Source organism: Struthio camelus, chromosome 9 (genome assembly GCF_040807025.1).
Source record: "Struthio camelus isolate bStrCam1 chromosome 9, bStrCam1.hap1, whole genome shotgun sequence".
In the NCBI taxonomy this organism is placed as follows: Eukaryota; Metazoa; Chordata; class Aves; order Struthioniformes; family Struthionidae; genus Struthio; species Struthio camelus.
This window is the reverse complement of record NC_090950.1, coordinates 28,124,680-28,145,608: the sequence shown is the minus strand read 5'-3', so window position 1 is coordinate 28,145,608 and position 20,929 is coordinate 28,124,680. Positions and strand designations below refer to the sequence as shown.

General features: G+C 45.1%; 2 protein-coding genes and 1 non-coding gene across 6 annotated transcripts; 2 read left to right on the top strand and 1 right to left on the bottom strand.

The window, feature by feature from the left end:
- Window positions 1–4,398: 4,398 nt before the first annotated feature.
- On the bottom strand, window positions 4,399–5,277 carry ACTRT3 (actin related protein T3). Its single transcript, XM_009673733.2, has one exon. It carries the CDS (start codon window positions 5,275–5,277, stop codon window positions 4,399–4,401), a length of 879 nt encoding a protein of 292 aa, XP_009672028.1.
- A 2,872-nt stretch (window positions 5,278–8,149) lies between these two features.
- On the top strand, window positions 8,150–8,222 carry TRNAV-AAC (transfer RNA valine (anticodon AAC)). The gene has a single exon. It is a non-coding gene; the product is annotated as a tRNA-Val (tRNA).
- A 668-nt stretch (window positions 8,223–8,890) lies between these two features.
- MYNN (myoneurin) lies at window positions 8,891–20,775 on the top strand. Of its 4 annotated transcripts, none has more exons than XM_068954483.1 (9): window positions 8,891–9,064; window positions 9,415–9,713; window positions 12,576–13,378; window positions 15,331–15,490; window positions 16,220–16,398; window positions 16,683–16,766; window positions 17,179–17,265; window positions 18,942–19,233; window positions 19,666–20,775. In XM_068954483.1, exons 2-8 carry the CDS (start codon window positions 9,448–9,450, stop codon window positions 19,208–19,210), a joined length of 1,848 nt encoding a protein of 615 aa, XP_068810584.1. In that variant the 5' UTR covers window positions 8,891–9,064; window positions 9,415–9,447; the 3' UTR covers window positions 19,211–19,233; window positions 19,666–20,775. The 4 variants fall into 4 exon arrangements, with proteins under 4 accessions (XP_068810584.1, XP_068810582.1, XP_068810583.1 ...); XM_068954484.1 differs by adding an exon at window positions 11,436–11,647 and having other exon boundaries at window positions 9,006–9,064; window positions 18,942–20,775; XM_068954481.1 differs by having other exon boundaries at window positions 18,942–20,775.
- Window positions 20,776–20,929: the final 154 nt, after the last annotated feature.

Below are 20,929 nucleotides of genomic sequence, written 5' to 3'. Positions count from 1 at the left end.
AAAGCACTAAGTCATTACGCAGTTCAATTTTCTTTAGTCCATATTTTAATACTTACAAAGATTTGATAACGTGTCTTTACATAGCTATTTATAAAGAAACAATGTAACATTGAGAAGAGATGCATGCTTCTTCCATTGTCTTTTTGCTGGTAAATATCCTAAGATATGACATCAAAATACATTTTAAAACACATTTTAAAAATACATTTTAAAAGTATCCCTTGTTGAGGCAATCTACAAACAGAATTAGAGTACGTTCTATTAATGTTTGCCAGACCTCTCTGAGGTTAAATTGCCTTTGAATAAAACCATTCTTTACTCTTTGATAATTATTATTTCTCCTTAAGACACTTTTTGTTGTCTCATAAGCAAGGTCAACTTGGACTGTTTTGTCAGACCCAAATGTTGTAGTTCAACTTTAACTCTACTTGCATTGCTCTTACAAAGTCTACGCATACTGTCATCTTTGCAAACAATTTTTTGAAATTTTTTTAGCAGAATTTGCAGTAACTGAAAAAAAATCAGCCTTCTGTTGGTGATTTCAAGTACATAGCAAAGTGTATTTTATGCTTACACACAAGGTCATATCAACATGTGAATCTATATTGATTTGCTTAAGTCTGTGCATCTTTGCAGATAAGACTTTCTTGAACTGATTTAAACCTTTCTTGTTTTGTTTTGCCTGTTTACTGGTGAATCACATACAACCCAGACCACTATGACTGATTTAAAAACAATATAAGAAGGCAAAAACAAGTTGGAAGCAGTTTAATGAAACCAGCTTAAAATAAAATATTGCTGGTTTCATATAGAGCAAGTTCTTCAGAGAGTGGAAGAGCGTTCTTGCTGGCATCTTGCTGGCGTTTGACTGAAGGCACAAAGTGCAAGGCAAAGCCAGGAGCGGAACACAGTTCAAGAGGCGTGCATGCTACACGCTGTCGCAGACGAAATAAAAACATCGCTAAAATCTCATAGTATGAAATGTGCACTGCAAAATATGGTAATCGGGGGAGGAAGGCTCATCCCCTAAAAGTTCCGGAGTCTATCAGTTCTTGAAACACCCTCAGAGGACAGCTACGTGGGTTAAGTGTTATAACATTGCACCTGCAACTATCCTTTCAAGAGCATCGTGAAATTCTATAGAGCAAGTCTTCTAAGGGATTTAATCCATGCTGTGCTACCTTTTTTTCCAAATTCTCCACAGAAGGGAAGTAACTTCCCATGGCGCCAAAGGGACAGACAACTCTAAGGTGTTTAGAAATGTCATGTCATACCAGAGCAAGATGATCGGGCAGCAGAACACAACTCAGTGCATGTATTAGTAGAATACAGCGAGGCCATTTCTTCACGCTCATCCTAAAGAAATAGCTTTCTCATCTTTGGCTGAAGCACTTTCCTTGTACCCAACCTGACACGACAAAGGTCACGCGACTGATCTCAAGCCTTAAGAACACCTGCCTTAGGCTACTCATGTGAGCAGGGCATCCTTCGGAGTTCATCATCTAAACATTTGTTAGAGACTCTCCCGACTTTGGTGTTCATTTTCAGATATCTGACATTTGATAACAAGCCAGCCGCCTGGACATACAATCCTAACATCCAAACTGTCTGAATGTTAGCCCAGAATATGCTCCTCAATAAAGCATTTTCATAACTTCGAGTGTAAGGACTCCTCTTCTCCCAAATGATATTGCCTCTCTCTGTATCACTTAGTGTCACATCTAGCATTGATGATAGACTTCTCAGTGCACATGAGCTTGAAAAAAAACACAACAACAACAAAAGTAACCACTGCTTGCTGCCAATTGAGTTTTGTTTAGAGGAGGACCGTCAAATGCCATTTCTTTGGCATACCAGGGCGGCTGCCACTTGCAAATAGTTGTAAAGTCTAAAGGACAGGACAGGATAGAAAGAAAGAAAAGGAAAAGAGAAAATGCTGACAGCTTCTGTTGCGATTCCTAAAAAGCCAGGGTCATGCTTTGTAGAACCATTTCAGTGAGCAGTAGAGCCAGGAAGGCAGCTGCAGGCTGTTCAAAAAGTAGCAAGGATTCGGATACATTGTCTTCAATAGCGGCTCACCAAGGATACTATACGGAACAAAATTTTCCGTGCTAGCACGAACAAAGAGAAATAGAAGTAAACTAAGTTCTCAGTTTCTAAACGTTTGTTTTCTGATAGGTGAACACGCAGAACATTCTTACCAAAAAAAAGGGGGGGGGGCAAAAAAAACCAACAAAAAAACCCAACCCACAAGGCCACGAGGTGGCACTGGTCAAACACTCGAGAAATCGCCGTGGAGCTGCCCGCGGGTGAGGATCGGGCCCTGTTCCCCAGTCAGCGCTGGCGAGGCTGGGCTGCGCACGGCACGCACGTGTGCCTGCGTTTCTGGTGAATTACCTAAAACTAGTTGATATTGGCTATAGGAGAAGAGAAAACCTTTGACCCACGGGGAGACCGACCGGCAGCGTTAAAGTAAAAGTTTGGTTCCAGCGAGAGGGAGCTTCACTAGGCCACCGCTTGGCGTTACACGTTCACGGCCGTTTGGGTAGCCTACAGCCAGATTCGCTCTGCCCCTGGGCCAAAGGGATCCGGCTGGAGACAAGCCCCAACACTTTCTCTTGCGCCTCCCTCACGGCAGATTTGTCCACACCTCAGCAAAGTATTTATTGCCGATTGCCCGTACTTGGAGCTCGGCGTGTTTCCTCAAGTCCACCTCCAGGCTTCTGGACCCGATGAGCAAAGCTCAGCGTTGCAAAGTTTCCATCCTCGCACGGCTCCCCAGGATAAGATCTGCTGGGCCGCGGCGCCAGCGATGGCGAACCATCCCGCCTGCCTATTTCCTAGCAGGCGGGAAAAGCCGGATCTCTGGCCGACAGCAGCGTCCCAGAGCCCCCGGATCACTGCTTTTTCACCCCGGGGTTCCTCTCTTCCCAGCCCGTGACCCGCTTTCCACGCCCCCCTCTCCATCCCAGAGCAACGGGGTCCCACCGGGCTCCCGACCCCCGCCGCACACCGGGCCGGGCCGGGCCGCGTCGTCTCCCCTCAGGGCGGGGGGGCGCCAACGGCCGCGCCGCGCGGAGGTCCAACGGCCCCAACGGCCGCGCGCGCGCTGGGTGGGAGTTGGGGGGGGAGGAGGGGGCCGGAACGCGGGGTGCCGGGGAGGGAGGAGGGGCGGCCCCCGCCCCCGCGGCGCGCGCGCGCGCGTGTCGGAGCGGCGCCGGCCGCGCGCCCCACGGCTGAGGGGGCCGCGGCGGTGGCCCGGGGGCCGCCGCTCCCGTTTTGCTCTGCTGGCGCCCCGCCGGGGGGGGGCGCGCCCCGCCGCTCCCGGCCGCCGCCCAGGCTGACAGAGACGAGCTCTTCGCGGCGGCAGTGGCGAGAGCCGGCCGACCGCGGCCTCCCCGCGGCGCGGCGGCCGGAGCCTCCCCGGCGCGTCCCCCGGCAGCGGCGGGAGCGGGGCGCCAGGGCGAGTCGCGGCGGCGGCGGAGGAGAGACCCCTCGCTGACGTTTTTTTTGGTCGCTGAACCCCCTTTCCCCCCCCCCCCCCCAAATCACCACTCTTTTCCCCTTCCCTGCTCTCGGTCACCCCTTCCCCTCTGCCCCCCCCTCCACGGTGTGTGTGTGGGGGGGGCGCTACTCCCCTCGTCCGCTGAAAGTCAGCGAGTAAAACAGCGGACGAGCGCGGGGAGCGCGGCGCGAGCCATTTAGGGTTAGAAACGGCGGAGCCCTCCCCGCCCGCCACGCGGGGCGGCGCGCCCCCGCCGCGCCTCTTATAGCCCCGGCGGCCCCGCCCCCCGCCCGCCCATTGGCCGCCAGGCGCCCGCCTCCGCTGCCATTGGCTCCGGCGGGCCGAGGGGGCGGGGAGGCGGCGCGTGGCGGGAGTTTGGAAGGCGCGGGCGTACGCCCCCCGGCCGCGCCACGTGCTGCGGGAGCGCGCCGCGCCGAGCCGCGCCGGCACCGGACCTCCCCCCCACCCACCTCCGGAGGACCCGGCCCCGGCCCCTCCTGCGAAAGGCCCTTCCCGTGTTTAGGATTCGACCCCGGGATTTCCGTGGAAAAGCAAGGAGCTGCAAAGCTACAGGGTTCCCCCCCACACACCCCGCAGGTAAAACGGGCTTACGCTCACATGAAGCCATAGCGTAGCGCGCTCTGTCTTTCTAACCTTAGTTATACGCTGTACAGGCAAAGAACCGCGTTAACAACCTATGTTTTACATGTATTCAAGGTGGTGTATTCTGGGACTCAGAAGGAAGTAACTATGCGGAAAGTCATGATTTTTATTGGGCTTTCAAAAGGCAGGCTACAGGCACAGACGCCCTTGACACTAGTGTCCAGGCAGCTGTAATCTGAGGTTCTTCTCCACAATACGTTCCGTAAAATCCATCCAAAATCACGTGTACTTTAGAAACATTTTCTGTGCACGATGTTAGGCCCCACCTCCCTGTACTCTGCCACGGTAATCCACATTTGCTGAAAGGCACTCAGGGAGGCAAGGATAGAGCCTCCTATCCAAGCCGAAAACTTCCTCTCAGGAGGAGCACTGACTTTCACCTTAACATCACCCGGGACCATGTGGACCATCTCCTTGTTGAAGCGTTCAGCAATTCCAGGGAAGAGGCTGGAACCACCAGAAAGGATGATGTTGGAGTAGAAGTAAGCCCTCAGGCCAACGTCACACTTCGTGATAGAGCTGAAGCAGAGCTTGTCAATCCCTGGTGCCTCTACACCAATGTTATGAGGATAAAAAAGGGCTTCTGGACAACGAAACCTTTGATCCTGAACCTTAACTTCATTGCCATCAGGAAGGTGGTAAGTTTTTTCCACTTCACTAGGTTTCTTAGCCATCTCCTCCTCTAGATTCAGGCACACATAACATAATTTTTCTTTTATGTTTTGTACAAGCTGCTTCCCAGCTGCGGTGTCTAGTGAAGTGCCGCTGTCTCTCAGAAGCTGTGTTAGGTAGTCTGTAAGATCGCGGCCAGCCAGGTCAAGCTGGAGGACACCATGGGGCAAGCAGTAGCCTTCAAAGATTGGCACGCTGTGGGTGACACCGTCACCGGAGTCCACCACGCAGCCCGTGGTGAGTCCCGAAGCGTAGAGCGCGAGCACGGCCTGGATAGACACATAGAGAGCTGGTACGTCAAAGCGCTCAAAGAAGAGCTCGGTCATCTTCTCTCGGTTGACCAGAGGGTTGAGCGGGGCCTCGGTCAGAATCACGGGCTGCTCACTAGGTTGCATCTGCAGGTCATTGTCGTAGACGTTCTTCCACACGGCCTCCATATCCTCCCAGGAGTTGATGATCCCGCGCTCTATTGGGTACCTGCAGGAGTCAAACAAAATAAAAGGGCAGTATTCTTTACTCCAGGCTCCATGGCAACGCTAGCATCTCCCCTTGGGCAAGGCCGTCTCCTGGGGCATGTCCTAGGTGAAGAACACGAAGAAAAAGCACCTTATGTAAGCCCTTTGCATACCTTTCAATTATGCATGTTGCTTTGAGAAAGCACTGGAAAGAGACTTGGCCCTTTCAAAGGTCAGACAGCTTCAGCAGTTGTGAGAGCTGAGATGAGTCAGGACCTCAGAGAAGGTTGCAGTTGTGATGGTACCTAATCAGAACCTTCATTCTTTGAGCGTGGTTGTCAAGCTAAGGCTGAACAGTTTGATATAAATAAATCTTAATTCATTACTTCCTTTACAATCATTAAAATGTAATTCTCAATGACTGCTGAAGACCTTGCAGGAAGAGAACGGTTATTATTAATACTGGGGCAATATGGGATTGGGTGAAGATGTGGCTGCGATGTCAGCCTTTTGGAGCTGGCTGTTACAGCTGTGCACAGAGGATCTCGTGATCGTGGTGAAGTACCGCTGCTGTAACGCCAGGAACACAAGTGCGTTCCCACAGGTGCCTTCCACATGGACCTGAAATATGCTACAAGCATGAAAAGCGTTAGTAAGGATGCTCTTTTGCGGTGCTGATTACATACACATCCCTGTAACCATTAGAAACCTCTGCGTGGGTTAAGATGGGTTAAGAAATCTCGCGGCAGCCGCTGCCAGACTGCCCACCTCCAGCTTTTTTTCCCCTTTCCCTTCCCTGTCACTACCTTCCTCTGGAGCTGTTCTCCCTTTTCTATTTTGTTTCTCTTGGCTTTCCTCACTCCTCCTCCCACTGGCTGGGGTTTGGCTCATGTTTCTCTTTGCAAAGGATGGCAAAGTTAAGCTTCCTTCTCTAGCTCCTTCCAGGATTAGGCATCTCAGCGCCTGGTGTATACGAAAATCCAGGAGGGTGAGTCACTTCCTGCCCTTCCAAACCCTCTCCGCCGCGAGCGGCCTGCCCAGGAGACCCTGGCGGAGGCGAGGTGCTCCCTGTACAGCTCCCGGCTTGCCTACAGCCCATTTCTGCCGCTTTACTACGGTCCTGCCCCGCCAGGCTAGCAGTGCCAAACTACTCCCTTTCTTCTCTTCAGCTGCGGCTGTCTCTCATCTTCCGACTTCTAATAACACCAGCATGTTACAGCCTCTCCCTCCGTGCAGCAGCCTCCCTTGGCTGCCCTACCTGCTTTGTCCTGCCCGTCCTACTGGCTCGCTCCTTCCTTGGCACCAGCTGGAAAACACCCCTATCTTACTCTGCTCTCATTTCCTTGGGCTTTACAGCTCCTCTGGTTGATACCTGAGGGCAAGAATCCCTCTCCTGGCCTGCGCTTCGTTCCCAACGTAGCAGTCCTTCCGGCCTGCCGCCGATCCGTCCTTGGGATGGCCAACCACATTGGTGTAGGTGACCCACGGGTGCTTCTCCCCAGCGACGCCAGCCTTGATCAGGCCCGAGCCGTTGTCTATGACGACGGCAGGAGGCGGATTTGGCATCGCAAGCAGCGGCTTCGACTTGCCTTTCCCTGCTCGGTCCCCAGCAAGAAATGGGGAGGCAGCCAGGCAGCCGCGCGTGTCTGCCCCTCTATTATGACAAAGCCCGCCTAGGCCAGGGACGGTCGCTACGACACCAGCACCCGCCGCTGCTCGGCGCCCGCGCGGCAACGCGCACCCTGAGGCCGTGTCACAAGCGGCAGCCGAAATTCAGACGGTCCCCAAATCCGAGCTCAGGCCGCTAGCAAACTCCATACCCCAAAGAGCTCCTACCACAAAGTCAGTCCCAAAATACTCTGTGGGCTTCTTGCCCAGGGGCTTTAGAACGACATCCATTTTGGTGTGAAATGTCCACTGAGGGTACGGCTTTTCATTTATGGGCATGCTGAAAAAGTAATTAGTGTTTTGGGGAAGATTAAGGCTTTAAAGTTACTCTTTCATACCCGTGGGGATATTTTTGGTGGTAGGACTCTTTCTCACAGTCAGGAATGAAGTTTTTCAGCATGGTTCAAAAAAGGCAGTAGATCCAACTCTTTTATGCGTGCAAATCCTGCCCTCACAAGGCAGTATATAGAGTCTGTCTCCTTGTTTTGTAGGAGAGAATAGGAAAGATGCTGTACGGCTTCCTGTGGAAGCTGCTGTAGCAGCTGTGGAAAGATGCTGAAGCTTCCTGTGCTCCTAAAGACGTGTCCCCAAGAAGATGCTTGCTTTTGCCTGAGACAGTGCCCAGCTGCTTGGTTATAAAGAGACAGAAAGTTGCTTCAAGGCATTTTTGGTTTAAAAAAAAAAAAAAGACGTTAACCGTGATAACATCCAAGCCAAATATCAGTTCTAGCAATTGTTCTGTGCCTGCTTAGGTTCCTAATGTAATTTTAAATGGGCACACCTTTTTTAGCTTCCTATCCAGAACGTGTAGTTTTGTTGGAGTATTCGCGTCCCAGGTGTAGTCATTATTTCTCAACGGATAAAGCTTATTTACATATCTATATTTACACCTGCATATATATTGTCAGTGCACGTTTCTTAAACCTGTAGGGCCTTTTCTAATATCGGAGCGAAAGGCGCTACACATTGCAGGGCACTGGTATTATAAATGCAATCTATTTATTTTCTTCTGAGCATCTTTTCAGCGTGTCTTGCTTTCCCTGCAAGAACGAGCACCGTGTTCTGCTCTTTCTTTAAGCTGGCGTTTTGTGCCGCTGCAGCGGGGCGCGGAGGTTGCTACGCCCGCGCGCAGGACTACGCCGGGAGCGGCTGAGCTGGGCGGCAGCGCCCCGCCGCTCCAAGCGCCGTTTCCGTAGTGTAGTGGTTATCACGTTCGCCTAACACGCGAAAGGTCCCCGGTTCGAAACCGGGCGGAAACACGTCCCGGCGGGCTGCTGTTTTTTTTGTCCCGAAGGTGACGGGCAGCGGCTGCCGCCGTCACGGGTAACCTTAGACTTTAAACAGAACTTAAAAAATAATAATTTTCAATTAGAAGCATGGATACACGAAAATTAAAAGTTCTCAGCACTATTGCCTTAATATTAACGCGGAGATTTAAAATGTTTCAGCTGACAATTTAGTGCGCGTGGCTAGGATGTGTATCAAATAAATGACTTCTAGATCATTTCTGTTGAATCCAAGTTTCAAAGGTCACAGACAAATTAGTTTCCCCGACTGTATCTAACGCTGACTTCTCGATCCCTCCCAAACAGCCGTGCCCTGACGCTCACCCGAACGGGCCCTACGCCCCTCCTTTCGACCGGTGCAATAGTGCCCCCTTCGCGGAGGTTTCACTGGGGGCAAACCAGCCTCCCGGAGCTGGAGTCACTGGTTTTGCGGCGCAGGTGTGTTTTTAACATCGTCTTAGGGTTTTAACTCGGGCTTCGCAGCGCCCCAGCAGGCGCCGGGCGGCCGCCGCGGCGCGACTACAGCTCCCGGCATGCACCGCTCCTCGCCGCCCGCCCACCGCCCCGCGCGCCGCGCCGCGCTGAACCATGGGAACTGTAGTCCGCGGCCTCCCCGCAGGACTGCTCGCAGTCCTGCCTGCAGAGCGGGACGGGTCGCGGGTCGCGGGTCGCGGGTCGCGGGTCGCGGGCCCCGCTCCCGCCGCCGGCGCCGGCGCCGCCCGACTGAGACCGGAAGTCACATCCCGGAAGCGGCGCGCGTGGCGTCATCAGAAAATGGCGGCCTGAGGTGAAGGCGCCGCTTCTCTCCCTCCCCGGTGCGTGTCCAGTGCCGCCGCCTTCCGCGGCCTCGGCCCGGCCCGGCCCCGCGGGCGGCGCGGCGGGACGGGCGGACGGGGACGGGCAGGGCGCTGCGGGCTCCGGGCCGCGGCAGGTCCCGCCGGCGGTGCCCGTGGCCCGGCGCGGCTGTGCGGCGCCGAGGCGGCCCCTTGCTCCGGGCCGGGGCCGCCCTGCTCCCCGCGCTGAGGGGCGGCAGCCGCCGCCGCCCTGCCCTGCCCTGCCCTGCCCGGACGCTGCCTGGCCGCGAGCGGGTGGGTTGGGAAGGCGAAGGTAGCGCTGTCGGGGCAGCGCAAATCTCGCTCGTTAATCAACTTCTTCTCTTTCCTAGACCAGAGCGAGGAGGCGCCAGGACGCTATCAAGATGCAGTACTCTCATCACTGCGAGCACCTGCTAGAGAGGCTGAACAAACAGCGAGAAGCCGGCTTTCTGTGTGACTGCACTGTTGTTATTGGTGAATTCCAGTTCAAAGCGCACAGAAACGTGCTCGCCTCCTTCAGCGAGTACTTCGGTGCGTTTTACAGAGATGCTTCTGACAACAATGTTGTTCTGGATCAGACTCAAGTGAAAGCCGATGGATTCCAAAAACTCCTGGAATTTATTTATACAGGAAATTTAAACCTTGACAGGTAACATACCCTAGTAAAGGGGGGGAAGAAGAAAAGGGAAATGAACTTTGTGTTAAGGTAGTACTGGATTTTTTTTGTCCTTTGTAATAAGTTCTGGAGGAACACCTACTAGTGGACATTGATTAGCAAGTGAAGATCCTCTGATTATATGTTTTAAAATGCATGTGAGTGTTTTTTCAGGTGATAGTTAGCCTGTTCTTTTCAGCTATCCAAAAGAAAAATATGTTGTCTGATATTTTACTGATAGTTTCATTCTCTGTTTGGCTTAGAAGGGATTAAAATCTCCAGTGATCCCTGAGAGAAGGATAAGTGTCTTCTTTCTGAAGTTGGATTATAGGAGTTGATTTCCAAAGCAAATGCACAGGACCGTTATATGCAGTAGAGGCTGAAGTTTGAGAGATAAGGACAGTTGCTATTTTCAGAAATATATATATTTGTTAAAGTTTGCATGATCTGTTATTCAGAATCGTAATCTGCAATTACGGTACCTGAGAGGAATTGGAGAAAAACTATTTTCCTCCTTTACTGTGTTGATGTTGTGCATGCTGTGTTACTTCACATACAGTGAACGTTCTTTGTAGTGCTTTTCTCAGGGAGAAAAAAAGATTATCCATCAGCAGGGAGGTGTCACTACTTAGACGTCCACAGCCAGGTGCTCGCACCCCTTCCTTGATGTCTGCTGTCAAATGCATTTTTAAAGAACTTTGTTGCCATTGATGCCCTAAGCTCATGCTTCATTATTTAAGTACACAGATTCATGTTTTTGTTCAAAATTAGCTACAAGCACGAATAGTAATTGAGCAATGTAAACAGTTATTTCTTAAAGCTATGCTTTGCAAATTAAGTATGAACAGGAGTCTGCAGTGTTCTTGGTGTCTGTCTGGAACTGCATTAGGATAGTTTCTGGATTCCTTCTGACAGCGGCTGAGGGCTCTGAGGCCAGAGGGAGATGAAAGTACTGTTCTCACCCAGGCAAAGCTATTTGACTAAAGATGATACCTGCAGGTCTGCTAATGTGTGTTCCTGCTCTTGTACTATATCCCTTTAGGTGACTGCTGCAGCTGTCTGCAGAATGTGTTGTCTTTTGTGATGGTGGGTGCACGAGTGAAACCACGGGATTTTACTTTGAACTCAGTGCTAGTATTACACAACATTAGTAAAACAGTTATATTCATGCACAAAGAACAGTTGTTCCTGGTTATTTATTATCTGTTTGTTTAACTGCATCCACAGCGGCAGATGTTCAAAGCTGTTAGTGTAGCACTTTGATTACTTTATTGAATTAAAAAGAACCAGACAGTGTAAAAATATTACTTATTCTGCTATATTGTATTATAATGCAACTAAGCATGAAGAAAATGGGAATTTCTGCAGCACTGACAGTGTATCCTTTTTATACTGGTGCTTATAGTTGTATTGTAAAAATAAACTTAAACTTGTATGCTGTTGCAGACGTCTAATTGTTAATATCCTCTGTGGTGTTTCTTCTTTGTTTTTATGTCCTTAAAAATCTATTATATATCATATCATATAAGAGCCTATATCTTAACATGTATTTTTATAGCAATTTGACACAACAGATGGTTGGGTTTTTTGTTTTTTTTGTGTTTTTTTTTTGTAATTTGAGCTGTGCAACTACACTGAATCAACCACATTTTGCATTTAATGTATGCCAAGTAAAATACTTAATTCTAAACTCATGATATTAACTTATCACTGCAGTTTCTTTTAAAGACATTGATTTCTATGAACTTGTGCGGCCCTCTGCTACTGTAACTACTGCCTATGCCCTGAAGGAAGAAAGCTTAAAAGAAAGACAGGAAGAGAGGAGAAAATAGATGGACAAGAAAAAAAGGCAGGAAAGGAAGGCAGATAAGATGAAGAAAGAGAATGAAACATGGAAAAAGAAAACAGGGGTTGAAGGAGCACTAGTGGTAAAAATCTGTTTTATTCACTTTAGTATTGCACATAAGCTAGTTCAAATTTTTATGAATTAAGTATAAACGCAAAAAGTAGGAAGAAACAAAAGAGGAAAAAAGCAGTGAGGCATAGCAAGTCAGCCCAGCTGTGGTGTCGTAACAACCTTCAAGTGGAAGGTTATTCCTAGTGCTGTTACTGTGTTGGGAGCAATTGCTTTCTGTAGTAATGCAGACAAGATTGTTTAGTTTTTCCATTTGTATAATAGATTGATAAAGTGATGTTTACAATTGATCTTCCTTCAAAGTGCTATAAATCCCTAAATTCATTTGTAGCATATGTTAAATGTACGCTACCCTCTTCAGATTTTTTTTTTTTTAACCATTGAGGCCTGTGCTGCAGGAACTGAAAAATACAGGGTAGTAGTTCAAAGAAGGACTTTATGGGTCTTAAGATTGTCTGTGTGCTGTTGATCCAAAGTAAAGACTCTTTGCAAATCATTTTATAAAACAGGATTAATGCTGCTTCAGTGAACAGCTGAGGTGAATACATTGTGAATTACTTAAGATTTTTGGCAGAAAGACTATAGAATAATAACTTTTGTGTTTTATTCTCCACTGTTTTATCCCTTCATACTGTGATTCCTGAGTTCACCACTTTATGATTGGACTTTTAACTTAAAATGCTACAAAAGCTATGTAAATGAAAATAAAATTTTTAGTTCTGGAGACCTGCAGACCCTACTAGACACAGGCCATCAGTTTGGGAGTAGCTGTCTTACTGTAATATAAACACTAGGTTAGATTTTGTTGCCTGTGTCTCATACTTGTGTTTTCAGATAATGTAACTTTTCCATAGCTCTGCTGTCTGTATTTAATATACTTGATAGAGAACAAGTTTTTGCTTTGTCTGGAATATTGTCACACAAGTCTTATTTTCTTGCAGCTGGAATGTTAAAGAAATTCACCAGGCTGCCGACTATCTCAAAGTAGAAGAAGTGGTCACTAAATGCAAGATAAAGATGGAAGACTTTGCTTTTATTGCTAATCCATCTTCTACAGAGACATCTAGTATCACTGGAAACATTGAAATGAATCAGCAGACTTGCCTTCTGACTCTCCGAGATTACAGTAATCGGGAGAAAGCAGATGCTGCTTCTGCAGACTTGGTTCAATCACAAGCAAAGAAAGTAGCTTTAGAAAAGAAATCTGCTCAAACCAAAAAGCGAAAGAAGAATTTCAGCTCCCCCAAAAGCATACAGAATAAATCAGTACAATATCAGAATGATGTGACTGAGAATGCATCCCTTGAAATGTTCTTAGATGCAAATAAGCTGGCCACACAGATAACAGAACAGGCTGCCCAAGGCAATGATAACTCTGAACTACAGTTGTCGTCTGTGGTGGAAAGTGAAACGTTGGCAGCACAAGATATCTTAGTTCAGACTCTTACAGGAAAACAAAAACGGGGAAAGCCTCAGCAAAACTGTGCACTGAAAGAGCATTGTATGTCTAACATAGCCAATGAAAAGAACACTTACCAGCTGGAGGGTGCAGGAGAAGAGCTTGATCAGAAGTACTCCAAAGCTAAACCAGTGTGCAACACGTGTGGAAAGGTCTTCTCAGAAGCCAGTAGCCTCCGTCGACACATGCGAATACACAAAGGAGTGAAACCATATGTGTGTCAACTCTGTGGGAAAGCATTTACACAGTGCAATCAGTTGAAAACACATGTAAGAACTCACACAGGTAAGCTTTTGGCTTTGTCGTTATGTACTGTTGAGATCTGTAAAAACAGCATATGATTACATAACTAAAATGATCTTTATATGCATTTTGACTTTTGCTGTAAAATTTTGTCTGCTACCAGTATGCATATGGGGGGAGTACCTGTATTCTGATAGCATGAACTGTTTTAAAATAGAAAGTGATTTAGTACTGAAAAATGTTAAATACCTAGAGAGGACTTTATTAGTCTAAGCATCTTGGTGTGTGGTTTTTTTTTTTTTTTTTTTTTGGAAAGTCTCAGAAGAGCTGACTGTTCTTTCTCTCTGTAGAGTGATTAAAGGGAATGGAGTATTGCCAGTAGAGCATGAAAGGCTCATTGTGCTTGATACCATAATTTCTATTGCTTTTTTTCCCCTTAACATCAAATGCTAATATATAATTTGGTAACATAGGAAAAAAAAATGCATTTTTGTGACAAGTAGGCAACTTCTCCCATAGGTATCTTTTCAAAAGACAGGGGAAATAGCTAAGTTACTACAGCATTTTGGATTTGAGTTCGTAAAATGTTTAGCTGAAATGTATGATGATGTTACTCTCTTCGTTCAATCTCATTACTAGAAGTTTGTGTGGTATCAAGAGCTACTGGGCAAAGCATGGAAGAAAAGTCAATTATGAGCACTTAAATATTAGGACAACACCTCTGGCTTAAAAAGATTATGAACAGCAAATTGCTGGAGCCCAGGAAGACGCACTGGAGAAGCAGTATGCTTGCTTGTCTTTTCTAATGTTCCTAGAGATTCCTACTGGTGACTTGGTCCTGGGTTAGTTGGGTCTTCAACCTGATCTGGTACAGCTGTTCTTCTGCTGTTGCCTCTGCTGCTGTACTTAACCTAGTGACCAATAGAGGGACATTGTTTACTTATTTTTTTTTTTCCTTTTGTGACTGTTATTCAGATTTCTGAAGTAATAGTGAAAAAGATGAAATTTCATTTCTTTTGCTCTTTTCCCCCTTTGGAAAACCCTGAGCAGAAGTCAGCAGTGGAGCTATATCCAGGAAGCCATGAAGATGTGAAAGAGGTGAAGTAGGAGGTGTTGGGGTACAGCTGCAGGAGAATACCTTGTTCTCCCAGTAGCCAAGGGAGAGGATTGCAAATATACCAGCCAATGACTAACCAAAGATTCATATGCTAAGATGAAGGTTGTGAGCATTATTCAGGGACAGTTTCCTGGCAGGAACATCAGCCACACTTTCTACTTCTGAGGGTGTTATACTTGAAAATTTTGCATGAATAGGTAGGGAATTTTAATGTATTGGTTGCTAGATGACAAATTAGAACTAGTCTAAAATTTTTATTTTTGAAGTGCTTATCTATGCAGTGTACTTCAGGATTGTTGTGTTCTTAGCTTGATTGTGCACTGCCCTAGACATACAAGGATAGGCTCTTTTATATTGTCATCTAAGACTGTGGAGTTGCACAGTCCATTAGATAAGACCACGTTGACCACTAAAAAAAACGTGACTAGTCAGAGAACTCCCTGTAGCATTCTACAGCAGAAGCTAACGGAAAACTTGTGAAAACTAGAGAGTATACTTAAGACTTCTTGCTGCTTAACAGGCAAGAAAAAGCGGGTAATTTACTGGATATTCATCTCAAATATCCATTGTCATGAATGGACATAACCAAAATGTTTGAAAGGGCAGTAGTGGCGTTCCCAAAATAATATTGGGAAAACGGCGCTATTTAAAAAAGGATAATTAATATTTTTATCTCAAAGTAATATGTTCAGAAATGGTCTAGTATGTGCTATGTTCTTGGCAGGTAGCACTTCAGTGGATTGGTTATAGGATGTTACAGGATGTTATTTGTCAGAAGTACTAGAACAGAGACTTGAGCTTTGATCAAGTAAATAGATTGGAAAGCTTTCTTACTAAATCTCACGTACTCTTTGTGTTTGTTTTTTTTTTTCACTAGGGGAGAAGCCATACAAATGTGAACTGTGCGACAAGGGCTTTGCCCAGAAATGCCAGTTAGTGTTCCACAGTCGGATGCATCACGGAGAAGAGAAACCATACAAATGTGATGTGTGCAATCTGCAGTTTGCAACATCAAGCAATCTGAAGATTCATGCCAGGTAGGCAAAAACAGGATCCGGCATATGTTTATTCATAGATTCTTTTAAACAGAGAACAATTCACTCCAGCGTGAGCAGGAGTTACATTCACATAATTTGGTCATTTCTACTCCTTTACTCTCAGGTCTTGTTTTGCATTGCATAATAGGCTATGTATGTCTGTGAACTTCCTCATTAGGGAAGTGATTTGCAGTTTATGAATGTTGCGGCATTCATACTGGTGTCTTTATGGCAGTGACTGGATTTTTGTTTTGATTTTTAATCTCTTTTAACGCTGACAAGGAAAGAGTTCCTTGGCAGGAAGTGAAACAGAACAGGGGTCTCTGTTCGCTGCTGTCTGCATGGGACTCTTTGTATGTTTTGGCAGGAGGACAATTTACGTCCCTTTGTTAAGAATCATCCTTTTATCTTTCAGTATAGCATACTGCAAAACTTGCTGAGTTTGCACGCTGAACGTTACCTGTGCAATGCTTATAGTTCAGTTCATCTGCCACTGAAATCATTGATACTTGAATTGCCAAAGTCAACAGACAGTGAATTTTATTCAGTGAGAAGCTGCTAACTCAAACCTAAACTCCAGGTCATTGGGTTTTTTTAGTTCATGGAACATTAGCACGAGGAACTTGGGGGTTTAAGTACTGATTGAAGCAACGCCACGTTCCTTTAATCACAGGTGTCGTTTCCATGTCTGCCATGAGATCCCTTCCTAATGTGCGCGTTTGTTCACAGGAAGCATAGTGGCGAGAAGCCCTATGTGTGTGACCGGTGTGGTCAGCGGTTTGCTCAGGCCAGCACGCTCACCTACCATGTGCGTCGCCACACAGGGGAGAAACCTTATGTGTGTGACACTTGTGGAAAAGCCTTTGCTGTGTCAAGTTCTCTCATCACCCATTCCCGAAAACATACAGGTAAGGGGAGGCAGAAGACAGAGATACCTGAACAGACCTGATGAGGGAGGACTGGCTGCCTGCAGAGAGGATGGAGATAAGCGATGATCAGGAAAACTGTAGACTAGGATTATCTGCAGTTACCTCTGGTGTTTTCATCCATCAGTTTCTTTCTCAGGTTCTTTCCCTTTGACTTCAGTTTAGGGGCTTTTTTTCCCCATTGGACATTGCCTCTGTTTCATTTTAATTTGTTCTTTGTGTGTTCTGACTTGTAATTGTAATAACAAACTCCTTGTTTCCTTTAGGAGAGAAGCCATATATCTGTGGCATTTGTGGAAAGAGTTTTATTTCCTCTGGAGAGCTCAATAAACATTTTCGGTCCCATACAGGTCAGTTTCCAGACAAGTTGCTTCCTGCAAAATAAGTAATTTTCTACATTCGCTCCATCTTGTGCTGTACTTGAAAATAGTAGAGTCTTTTAATTTATGAATTATGTTAACACAGAGATACAAAGAAACTGCTTGTGATTTGTTTTAAATTGCATTTTTCAGACTAATATCTAACAGCTTAGGTATTGATGTATTATCATGGCTTTACTTCCAACATGAGATTTTTTCTTTTCTATCTTTTTTCAGCAAATGCTTTTAATAACAAATACAGACACAGACAAAATAACTTACAGTTGCAGAGTTATATATTAAAATATAACTTTAAAATCTGTTATCCTAGGTATATAACTGTGTTTTCTTTTGATTTCAATATTATATTCTTCAGTTCTAACTGCCAAACCCCTTTTTTCAGGTGAAAGACCATTTATCTGTGAATTGTGTGGAAATTCTTACACAGACATAAAAAATCTAAAGAAGCACAAAACAAAAGTTCACACAGGTGAGTCCTCTGTGTAAAGCAAGGTTAAGGTATTGTAATGACTGTTTTGTCTTGTTCCATGCTGAATAACTTTTTTTTTTAATTATTATTAAATAGGACTGACATTCAAAAAAAGTATTTTTGGGTAGCTCTAGTGCCAAAAGCATCTGCTTTAGAGACAGCCGAAACTTTTAAAGCACAAAGCATATGCCTTAAAATAGATTCAAGACAAAGCATTTTTCTTGCTATAGGAAACATTTTTTGATCAACAGAGAAGTGGCTTGCTGCTGACAAGAATTTTCCTATGTAAATATGTACTCTCTTGTTCCAGTAAATTGTGAGAGGTTTTCATAGTAAGGCATAGTCTGGATTGTAGATAACTTTTTTTAACCTCTTCCCTAATCTATTTTAGAAGGAATCTGCTTTTACAAGGGTAATAAATGAGATGAACAAGGCATGCTGGTTACAAGAATTTCTTTGCTTCTTGAAGGCCCAAATATTTTTAATGCATCTGTGAAAGATTTTTATTATATATATATACTCAACGTTAATCCAAGTCTGAGCTGGATTAGCAAACACAGAAAACTAGACAGCTGGCAGAATGTTCCCAGCTGTGAATGCTGCCCTAAAAAGACTTTTCAAATACATCTAATTCCTATTCTAGATATCAGATTTTGATTAGGAAGAAACTTGATACGTTACTTGTTTATGGTACAAAGCACAGACATGTTCAGATAATAGAGCCAGCCTCTTTCAACACTGTCTCCGTATGCCTCATTATCTGTCCATCCTTAAGTGTATTAACCATAATTCCCTTGCCTCTGTCATATGGAAAAAGAAATAATAGGTATCTGTGTATGTCTGGACTGGGACAGATGGGGCAAGTTAGGGAGAGAATGGGAAGAGTTGTAGGCAAAGCCAGCTTTGAAGGTCAAAGGCTTTGTGAAGCCCCACGTAGGCAGGCCGCAGTGCAGCGGGAATCCGGCATGCAGAGAGACAGGCAGGGAGCTTGGCGAGTGCCTGGGAGAGCAGGAGAATACAGGCGGGCAGTGAGAGCTGCTGAGCCGCGGTGAGGCGAGTCAGTCCTAATGGAGAGACAGAGGGCAGATAGGAACACTTCACCACTAGAATAACGGGCTTTAGAGAGTGCTTGCAGTGTGTTATTAATATCCTTTGTGGCCTAATCAGAAAGCCCTCCCAAAGCAGTGGTAGACTGCACTCAAACAGGAAGGCTGTTAAGAGTCTGTTTAGACAATCAGATGAAAAGGAATTTGCAGGATTTGCATAGCAACTTTGGAAGGTTTCTTCAGACAGCCTTTTACACCCCAGAGGGATGGTGTCTCTAAAGAAAGTTGTGAGGGGTAGTGAGATGGCACTGCAGTTAAACCAACAAGGCAATCTGATAGTGACTGTGAGAGTCTTGGTGAGATGAACATAATCATTCAAGTGTTTATATTTTGAGTTGGACTTGTTCTTTTTATTCTTCCATGGAAAGACACACTTGTAGCGTTCTTTCATTTCTTTTTCAGTTGTGCTATCTATAGTCAGATTTCTAATTGCAGTTAGCTAATGTTCTCTGAGAGTAAAAATGACTTGTTCTTTCTAATAGTAGTTCTTATATATCTGCAAAGTTTTTCCATACATGAATTGCTGTAAGAGAAATGCTTTGGAAAACTTGATTTGTTTTTTCCTAATAGGATCTGAAACCCCCCCTGATTCCAATACACTTGAGAATTCTTTCAACGAACAAGAATCCATTCAGAGTCAGAGAAGTCCTTTATCAGAGTCTGTAGATGTGAAGCCCTCTGAGATGTCTTTACCACTTCCCCTTCCCATTGGGACTGAAGACCAACAGATGCTGCTTCCTGTGACGGGTAGTCAGTCTCCTTCATCAGAAACATTGCTAAGATCTGCTGTGACTGGATATTCAGAACCTCAATTTATTTTCTTGCAACAGTTGTACTGACACTGCAGTATGGAGCCAACAAGGTAATCTGGTAGTGAACTTGCATACCTTTGGTAAGATGAACATAATCAAACAGTTACGCTTTTTTGAGTTGGACTTGGTTCTTTTTTTCTTCTCTGTAAAGACACTTGTTAGGCATCTCCATTGTGCAGTGCTGCCTTTCATTTCTTGTTGAAATGTGCTAATTTACAATCAAATTTTTAATTGCAGTTAACACTGATTTCCAGGAGACTATTCCTTTCCAGCAAAACCTGCCTTAAGACTTCTCTCTCAAATATGTTAATGCATTTTGGAGATCTCCTCCGGTGTTCCTGCTGATCTGATATGTCGCAATGTCACTTTGGAGCAGACATTTTAAGCCATGTTTATTAGTTTAAGAATATTAGCCCAGACATATAAGGGGGAAAAAATAGTAATTCAAATGTACTAACAAGCTTGTACTCCTGCATTCCAAGGTGATAAAAAGGAGTACGTGATGGAAGGTAGGCCAGTGCTCTGGTGAGGTGCTTGCAAAGAATTACTGCTGTCTGCCAGAAGTAGCTGTCTTCAGTTGAAGTCTGACCAGAGGGAAGGAAAACTTTGGGTAAATGTCCCTGACAAGGCAAGAAAAGGAGGGTTCATTTTTTTCCATAAGTTTGGTAAGTTAAGAGAGAGGTAACCTAATGACATAGGTTCCCAATGGGTATTCTTTCTAAGATGTCTCTCTCTCTCTTTTTTCTTTTTCTTTTTCTTTTTTTTTTTCCTAAGTAAATCCAACATTGTACCTTGTCCCACCTTTTTTTCCACATCCCTAAAATATCCTGTGTTTCGGCACAAATAGCAGCAGCCTTTGCTCAAAAGAAGAGCTGCAACACGAGTGTTGTAGATGAGACAAAAAGATGCACTGACTTAGTTGTGAGGCATGAATCATAGTTTCGTAATAATCATTTCTGTTACAGTAGTGTTTCTTGTAGTGTTAGACAGTAGGTACAAAAGAAGAAATAAATTCTTTCCTTCACTGAGAAAGTACTATTTTAATGCTAAATGAGGGAGCACTAAGAAAGAATACAACAGAGCAGATTGATAAAACTTTGACTGGAAAGATATCTAAGTATAACTGATTTGTTTTAATTGACGTATTTATGAATTGGTTTACCTCTCATGTCACTTATCTGCAGTAACTTCATAAAACTGTTATTTAGCAAGACCCATGTGAAAGTATGTTTTATTACCAGCAATCTGAATTTAAAAGAGCAACACTTTTAGTGTTCTGATAAGGTTGTTAAAGTCTAGCTGACAAAATAGTATTTTTGTACTCCAGTTTTCCAGTTTGTGCCATTAGTAGCATAACGTGAGCATTTAAGTAATCATCAAATAGTAAAGAAACAGTCATACAACAGTACCAACAATACATTTAAAGATATTATTTGTTGGTTAGTTACTTGGTGCTAGCATTTTATTTCCACTGATGCCTTGTGTTCAGACACTGATAAACAGAAGAGCATAGGAAATACCTCTTATCTGAATGTGTTTTACATGGAGTAATAATTAATCTGCACCTTAATTAAATAGTCTTGTGAAAAATTTCATGGAGGATTTCATTTAAATATTTTGTAAATGGTCCCTTGACTCCTAAGCCTGACTGGATTTTTTTTTTTTCCCTCTTCCTGTATGTTGGTACCTGTAAAGTAGTAGACCTTTAACTTTTTTGTGTTGATAGCCTAGGTTGTGGCAAGTGCA